Raw genomic sequence first — 9,133 nt, forward strand, 5'->3', positions numbered from 1 at the left:
AAAGGAACTAAAGTGTTCATCTCTCAGCAATGACTCCAAATCTTGGCCCCAAAATTTGCTTGACCACCAAATAGCTCCTCTCAGGTAGCAGGGATGCCCAGGGTGTATGACTTTGGAAGCCAGTGGCAGTCATTGGGTTGGAGTTGGGGCCAAATGTTATTGCCTCTACATGGCCTGGGGAATCAGCGTATCCCTGGGGAAAAGAGTGAGGCGATGAAATCCAGGTTCCAGGCATACATTGCAATTCCATTTTAGTTAAGAGAAATTGTTATTTTTTTCTGATAAAGGAAAAATAGGGATAATAAATATAACATTTTAAAGAATGTCTGCTCTGTGGGGGCTCTGTTTGCTATTTATTTTTCTAAATTGGTCACAGCTTGATAGCAAAAATCTAAATTTCTTTTCAATGCCCTTTAAAATTAGATTCAACTCTATTCCTTTGAGCAGCTTCCCCAGTGTGATTCAACTGCAGAGGATCGCTTGGTTTATAACAAGCAGATTTATCTTTACTTTATCTTACAAAAGACAAGTTGTTTTTAAGTTATTATAGTTCCAAGGAAATGTTTGCAGTTACTTGTCTTAAAATGCCAGTGAAACATTCATTTCCCAGAGTTTAATCATCTGAGATCTTTAGGGCACAAAGTGAGCATTGATTCCAGTTACTGATAGGCAAAAGGGCATAACCCCTGGCCACCACCAGTAACACCCACTTTGACCACAGTGGCACAGTTGCCTGAGGGGTTAGGAAACGCCTAATCCTAGCACCAGCATTAGCATAGAGTCCTTAAAAATCATAAAGCAGTAAACACCATTAGTGTGGGTTTTACTGCCAAGGTATTAGCCACACTGGGAACTTTATACTGAGAGCCAAGCGCTGGTATCAAATATTTTGCATAGATCTTAAGGTTGTTGAGCAGCCACTTCAAAGAGACTGGTCTGCTTCGCCAGTAGTGAGATGACATCTGCTATGGTAATGGTCATCTGCTGTGCCCATCAGAGTTTAGGGTATCTGTCCCCCACCCCTAACACACACAAACACACATTTCTGTCCTTATTGCCAGGACATCATACTAAACAGAAAAAGGAACAAAGATGTGGAAGACGTTGGGAAGTAAAGGTGAGGCCCTGGCTGAAACCTGCTCCCAACCAGAGCATATCCTCACCCCACTGAAAAGCATTTCCAGAATCCTGATGGGAAAATGCAACCAGTGCAACAAGACCCTGGTGCTGCTGAACAAATGTGTCCTTGCCATCATTTCTCTATTATCAAATAACCATATTTTAATCTTGCTTTCATTTTTTGACCTTAAAATGTTAACATTATTTTTAACTCATATGCTTGATTCTTGAAAGGATAATGATAAACCTACTCAATCATGTAGGTGTGTTACCAAACTAATATATGTTGAGTGCATCCTTCCAGAGACAGACAAATCTTACCAATGCAACAGTTCAGAAAAGTTTGTTAAAGTGCTGTTAATGAAAAAGTATTTAGTAAAGTAGTTGGTGCTTAACACTATAGACATTTGAGTTTTTGCTCAGAAACTGTAGTTTCATGTTTTTTGTTTTTGTTTTTGTTTTGTTTTGTTTTGTTTTGTTTTTGAGAAAGGGTTTTACTCTTGTCACCCAGGCTGGAGTGCAGTGGTGCAATCTTGGCTCACTGCAACCTCTGCTGCCCAGGCTCAGGCAATTTTCCTGCCTCAGCCTTCTGAGTAGCTAGGATTACAGGCGTATGCCACTACCGCCCAACTACCTTTTTCTTTTTAGTAGAGACGGGGTTTCACCCTGTTGGCCAGGCTGGTCTTGAACTCCTGACCTCAGATGATCCACCTGCCTCAGCCTCCCAAAGTGTTAGGATTACGAGCGTGAGCCACCACACCTAGCCTGTAGTTTCATGTTCTAAGCCCTGAACGGAAGTATAATTTTCTGTTTGCCTTTCTAACCTGCTGGCATCAGGCTCCATGCCCAATGAGCAAAAGTTGAAAGACAACAGCCAGGTACCTGAAGTTGGGTGATTGCCTCTGCTCCAGAAACCCTTAGAGCAGCACTGACCCTCCCAGCTCCCATGCTCCCCCAGGTACTCTGTGCTCTCCCACAGTGTACCCCCAGGTGCTCCGTGGTTCCTCCCCACCAATGCTTCCCCAAGTGTTCTGTCCGTGTCCCCACCCAACCCCACCAACTCTTTCTCTCTCTCTCACTCTCTCTCTCTTTCCTACCTCCTCATGCTTCCTTAGGTGTTCTGTGTTCTCTGTCCTGCCCACACCCACCTCAGCCTCACCTGTAGTTTCAAAGTTTTTCAGAAAGAAAACCCTTATTTTATACTATGACTTGGAGAAGAGGAGGAGGCTCTAAACTTGAACTGTTTCTTCACGTGAATTAAGTGACGGTTCCTTCTTTCAAATGTGCCAGGTTTTGGGGTTTCCATTGGCCATTGCACAGTAGAATTAGAGGGAATTGTCGCCAATAAGGCAGAGTCTTGTGTATAAAGAAAAAATGTCCACGTTATGAGAAGCCAGAATGATCATATCTTCCCAGTGTCTAAGCACAATTTAGCAAAGTCTTTATAGAGGCTGGCAGAGTTCCCAAGATGGATGCACAAATGGGGTGTCTTTTCATAAGCTCCTTACACTGGCAAAAGGAGAAAGCAGATTGCACCACAAGAAGACAGTGAAACAGTTTAGTTAGTATCAAAATATGATACGTTGAGACATAAAAAAGGCAGGGAAGACCCTCGTACTCTCTTAAATCACTGTTCCAGGGAGGCAGGAAATGAATGTGTGGAGTTTGTGAACACCCGTGAACCAACAGTAGGAAGATAACAGGAAGAGAACTGCCTTGGATACCAAAATCTTCCCACCAGACCACTTGCTTTCAACAAGCCACTCCTGATTTAAGGATAGTCAGAAAACCTAAGGACAACTCACTTCTCCACCCCCACCCTCCTTTCCTTATTCCCCAAAGATCGAGTTTTGAATTGTGTGACCTCAAAGCAGATACATATTCCATTAATGTCATATTTGCACCACACGTCTGCCACCACTGGAGGCATCTTTGTACATTAAAAGAACAGAGCCTGCCTGTATCTCTTAAGGCTGTAGTTTCAAAGAAGCAATAGGTTACTTGAGCTTAAAAATATCAAATAGAGACTTTACACAGCCACTTTCCAGTGTCTTCATCAAGTATTCCTCCCCCGGCCAGTCACTGGTGCTCTTCGTTCCCACGCTGAGGACAGCGCGGATGGACAGTCTTCCTAATGCCACATCCCTGGATGGCCGGGCCACTCTTTGCAACTATTTTCAGCTCTAAGCCACACATTTTGCTCTGTCAGGATAAGGTCTGGTTCCTTCACTCAGGGAGATCATAATCAAGAGAGAATTAAAATAGGATTCAAGTAAAACATGGCAAGCTCTGTGAAAAAGGCCTAAGAGCTTCATGAAAATAGCAACCCCCAACAGCACCTTTGTACTCCACGTGTACTCCCAGTGTCTTGCTTGGTGCCTGGTGCATGATAGAGACTTCACAGATTTTTGGAGAGAGGCGGAGCTAGAGAGAGGAAAAGTGGAAGAAGAGAGAAAAATATAAATAAAAAAAGGACTGAGCCTGACTTCCCACAGCGGGGAAAAATGGTGTGTTCTTTATCAATATTGGACTTCTGGTCACAAGTCCACCTATCCACAGTGAGTTTCCATTTGGGCACTTCAAATACAAGTTTTCATGCCTTGAACCAGAATCCCATTTCTTAGTAGATGAGACTTATAGATGTGCTCTCAGCAAAAACTCTGAGGGAGATCACAGAAAAGAGCAAGGTTTCCCTGTTTTGGTTATCAGCGGAAATGTCATGCATGCCGTGAACCATTCTACATGGATGCTGTAAGTTGCCTTTTTGTCACCATGGACTGTGGAAATATGCAATCCATGCCTAGATGAGTCAGCAAGTTAGAACACTTGAAAAACTGTCATTTAAATTTAAGCCTTTCTTCTTTCCAATTGTGGTCACTCAGAATGTGATTTCATATCCAAAAATGAAATAGAGGAGCAGCAAATTATCTGAATAATTCGTGCCAGAATTACCCAAACACTTTTGTTCTTTGAATACTGTTAATTTGGGACTAGGTAATTGAAGGGTTCAAGGAGGATTGAATTATCCTGATATTTTTCAGATATAAATGCCTCAAGTTAATATTTTACTTGGTACAGACTTAGCTCTAATCATAAGGGGTTTTGTCCTGCAGAAAGAGTGCCCATTTTAGTGTTTTTGACCACAGCACCTCTTATATTAAAGCAGACATGCCCATCAAAGTCTAAACTTTATTATCCTTAGACTATGACCAATACCTTCTTTTAAATTTTCTATTTTAATTTATTGTTAAAGTGATACAGATACTTATAAGAGTAATATTAGCATTATAATAAAGACTGGATGTGCCCTGTGCCAAACCCACCCCCTTCCCTAGCCTCACTCTTTTGAATCAACCACTCGCTTTTCCTTCAGATGTTTTCTCTAGTATTCTCTATTTCTAAGTAACATGCTCATACAGATTTTCAGTTTCAAATAGTATCCCTGTTATCTGCTGGCATTTTACTGTAGAAAATCAAAATGATAGCACTTATAAACACTTATAAAGCATGTACAGTATCCCAGAGAATATTTCAGGTGCTTTACACATGTGTACTCTTTTAATCTTCTCAATGACACTATGTGGCAGATACTTTTTTTTTTTTTTTTTTAAGAAACAGGGTCTTGCTCAGTCACCTAGGCTGCAGTGCAGTGGTGTGATCTTGGCTCACAGCATCCTCTAACTTCTGGGCTCAAGAGATCCTCCCACCTCAGCCTCCTGAGCAGCTAGAACTACAAGCATGTGCCACCCCACCCAGCCAAGCAGATACTATTATTGTCCTAATTTTGCATATTGGAAACTGAGACATAGAATGATTACATATCTTTCCCAAGGTTACATAGTAATGATGGCAATAAATTGTGGAGCCAGGATTTGAACTCAGTCAGTCTGGCTCCTAAATCTGTATTTTTAACAATGAGCCAAATGTGTCTAGCTCCATTTTAGCATCCAACAATCCAACACTGCACCTGTTCTCTCTTTTTCTGTCTCTCTCTTCCCCCTCTTTCCTATCTCTCACACACACACCTACACACATGCACACATTCCTACTTCCTCTTCCTCCCACCCCCATGAATATAGTTGTATCACTCTAAAGAGCTAAATCAGTATTCAGTGTTAATTATCATTATGGTTATTTAAATATTAATCACAAGGACTCATTGTGTTGTCCTGTGTTATATTTTCTTTGTCATACAATTTTATGTTTCCCATGGAAATAATTTTGGTTTCTTAATTTACAATGCGTTTCTAAACACTCTGCTGAAGACCAAAGCATCTTTTAGCACCCTCAGACAGCTCAGGTGTTCGTCAGTTTCTCTCTGTTCATGGAGACCCCTCCTCCTGCCCCCATCTTCACTGCTGCCTCCTGGCACTGCCACACAGCTATCATCCCGGCGTCTCTCATGCACATCATCCTGGAAATTCCTTGTGCTTCTCTCCTGTTTAGACTCTGTTTCCTGAACCTGTCTTTTCTCTTCTATTTTGTTTATTCTCGTGCTTCAGTCCTGTATCCTCCCACCCAAGGAAGGTAAATAGGTGCTAATTTTTTTGAGACCTTGACAGTCTGAAAATATCTTCAATTTACCGGATTGAGTGTTTGACTCAGTATAGGATTCTAGGTGGGAAATTATTTTCTTTCAGAATCTTGAACACATCATTTCATTTTCTTTTGCTTCTAATGTGTCTGTTGAGAAGCCCCATTCTTCTCTGCCGATGGCTTGGAAGATTTTATGATTTCTTCTTTATCTCCAATATTTTGATTTTTTGATGCTTTGCCATGATGTGGGTCTGTTTTCATTCCTGGGCTGTGGGCACTCAGCAAGCTTTTTCAGTCTGGAACCCTCAGTACTTCAGTTCTGGGAAATGTTTTGTACAATTTCTTTGAAAATTTTCTCTTCTCCAATTTCTCTGTTCCCTCTTGAAAATCCTCTTATTCTAATGTTAGACACACTGGACTGGTCCTCAGATTTTCTAACGATTCTTCTCTATTTATCCATATGTTGACTTTTTTTAGTTTGAATCTCTAATATATTTACTGAAACTTGCCTTTCAATCTTGCTATTGAATTTTTTATTTCTGTTATAATAATATTAATTTCCAACATCACGTTACTGGTCGTCTCTTTGTTCCTTTTTTATAGCTTTTTTTTTTCTTTTTGAGACAGAGTCTTGCTCTGTCACCCAGGCTGGAGTGCAGTGGTGTGATCTTGGCTCACTGCAACCTCCGCCTCCTGGGTTCAAGTGATTCTTATGCCTCAGTCTCCATAACTGGGACTACAGCCACCACACCTGGCTAATTTTTGTATTTTTGGTAGAGACAGGGTTTCTCCATGTTGGCCAAGCTGGTCTCGAACTCCTGACCTCAACTGATCCACCTGCCTCGGCCTCCCAAAGTGTTGGGATTACAGGCATGAGCCACCATGCCTGGCTTTTATAGAGTTTTATGTGCAAATCTTATTTAAATTTTTGCAGTCAAACACAAATGCAAATCTTTATCTTCCTTTTTACAATAAAGGTGTCATACTGTACACACAGTTTTGTTTCTTGCTTTTTTTCACCTGACATGTTGGAGGACTTTATGTGTTAGTATATAGAGAGCTTCTTCATTCTTTAACATAGTTGCTATCATCTTACAGAAGTACACGGTGCTTCTAATTCCTGCATCGGGCAGTGCAAATCAGTTAGTTGGATTCCCTGACTGTAAGCTTGGGTTTTTGCTTTTTCTGCTCTGCTAAATCAATTCTAAATGTTCATCCACCTTTCTGTTTCTGAAATACCATTGACATTTTGTCTGTTGTATCCTCTCCTCCCATTTCCCTTATTCATCTAAATTTGTGCCTTTTTTATTTATTTTATTTCTGTGTTATTTTGCAGGATATGGAGGACAAATGTGTGTATTCAATCCATCATGTTTAATTGGAATCTCTAGCACATCTTTTAGCCAATTGGATTTTTCTTTCACCTTCTTCCCTTTCCCTTTCTTGCCCATGGACAGCTCTCTAAAGTTCCAGTTAGAGGAAAAATAAAAATAAGAATTATAACTTTCAGATGATGATGATGATGATCAAATATATTCCAGCACACTGAAAATAGGCTTCATGGTCTTTGTGAGCAAGCACAATTTTGAGACTCTGGAGCCATGCCTGGGGCTCTCCTGCATCCAAATGTGGTCTCATAATAGCTAGTATCATTACCAGAAAGTGTTTTTGTCTAGTGTAGCAACAAGAAGTAATTTAGTAATATGTGGCCAAGTCCACCCTCAGAAGATAGCTCCTCTCTGAAGATTTTACACCCAGAATGGGAGTAATACCTCCTGAAAATGATTGCACCTACCCAAGGGAAAATTTATTTGAAAAGCAAAGCTGTTCCAAGGCTCTAGTTTGTACTCTTTTCCTGCAGAGTTAGTACATATCAAGTATTGAGGGAAAAGGAGCATACTGTTCTTTAGCTTTTTCTTTTTCGCATAGATTTATCTACTTATGATCTTTCAACATGCTATTACTCAGTAATCACACACCAAAAAGCATTCTTCTTTAAACTTTTACGGCTCAAGCTTATTGGAGAATAAAAATGTCACCAGTGAATGTATCTAAATAAAATAAAAATATTTTGTTTATACTCAGCCAACAATACTATACTTCCTATCTTGTTTAACTCTGATAAAATTCCCTTGACTGTAAAATGCCTGTATTTTCAATCAGTATGGTTGAGAAATTATTTCCATGGCTGAGTTAAAGAGTGTTTAGTAAGTGTGTGTTATTACATGACTGTTGCTTTCATTGTTTAAAAGAGTAGTTTATATGAAAAGAGAATAATTTGCGTATTGGAACGAAGTGTTCTTCAGTGTGGTTTGTGTGAGGATGATTTCCATTTTTTGGTGAGCTCTTTAGTGGTATTGTCTTGTAACTTGACCATAGTTTTATCTAATTTTGGCCTGTGGTTTCTCTTCTGCTTAGGCATAATGACATCAATAGAAAAATGAAGAAATCCTACAGCATAAAGCACATTGCTGAGCCAGAGTCAAAAGAACTCTTCTTGTAAATCACTTTTTAAATTTTCTCTCACTGATGCCCCTTGGAAATTATTGGAAATTTCTGGACTATCCTCTATGGAAAGAGAACCGTGAAAACAATGCCTCACCAGCAGAAGAACAGAATATCAGGATGCCTTAAATTTATAGTAGTAGACTGTAAAAGATTCATTTTGGGGTAATATCTGTATATATAACTTGTTTTTCTTAAAGATGCTGTTTAAAAGCATGATTGGGAAAAGGTATGTTTTTTAAGAGTAGATTGATTCACCCTACCCACAGGACGTTCACCAAGCCACTGATGCCATTTTATATTTCATCAACTGCATGAGTATTTGCTAATGTTGATTGAACCTCCCTTTCCCCATAACGTGGGCAGATTTGGCTCAGCTCCTTCATGAGATCAGGTCAGTGGTATTGTTTTCTGTCAAGAGTGTTTTTTCTGTCATTTCTACTTTTTGTATAAAGGAAATAAAACAATGTTAACAGCCACCTATAAGCTTGGGGCACCTACTTTCTAACAAATCTGTGATGTTCTGATTTCTAAGGGAGTTTGCAAGCATTTGGATTGCTGATATTTGATTTCAGGAACAAACTGCTCAGTTTAGCGGTTTTCCCATAGGGGTCAAATAAAACATTCTATATTTCATTAAGTACTAAAGGATCAGACAAGTATATAAAGTAAGTCAGTTCCTTCTGCCTTCTCAAATCTCAGTGTTGACATGGGAAAATATTAAGGAGAACTAAGGATTTAGCCCCTTCTTGTGTCACTTTTTTCTGCCTCTGACACATTATGAACCTGTCTAATCCCTTTAGGAGACAGTGTGGAGCCCGAGTTCATAACAGCCCCATTGTTGATGCAGCTCCTTCACTCCATGTAAGCGGTAAGTTCCAGAAGGCTTCCTCCTATCATGTAAAAATATATTTCTGTTGAAACTTCAAGAGTTTTATTTTCAAAGTGTTGGCATGGCCTGTAAGAGGCCTGT

At 39.9% G+C, this 9,133-nt stretch overlaps 1 protein-coding gene across 4 annotated transcripts in view; it reads left to right on the top strand.

The window, feature by feature from the left end:
* SNCAIP (synuclein alpha interacting protein) overlaps window positions 1-8,639 on the top strand; it is a 150,000-nt gene extending 141,361 nt beyond the window's left edge. For all 4 annotated transcript variants that reach the window (XM_030818247.1, XM_030818241.1, XM_030818253.1 and 1 more), the window contains one exon: window positions 8,074-8,639. In XM_030818247.1, coding sequence (XP_030674107.1) covers window positions 8,074-8,158 — 85 coding nt within the window. In that variant the 3' untranslated portion in view covers window positions 8,159-8,639. The remainder of the gene's footprint in view (window positions 1-8,073) is intronic.
* The last annotated feature ends 494 nt before the right edge of the window (window positions 8,640-9,133 follow it).

The sequence above is a fragment of the Nomascus leucogenys genome, chromosome 2 (assembly GCF_006542625.1).
Source record: "Nomascus leucogenys isolate Asia chromosome 2, Asia_NLE_v1, whole genome shotgun sequence".
NCBI classification, from domain to species: Eukaryota; Metazoa; Chordata; class Mammalia; order Primates; family Hylobatidae; genus Nomascus; species Nomascus leucogenys.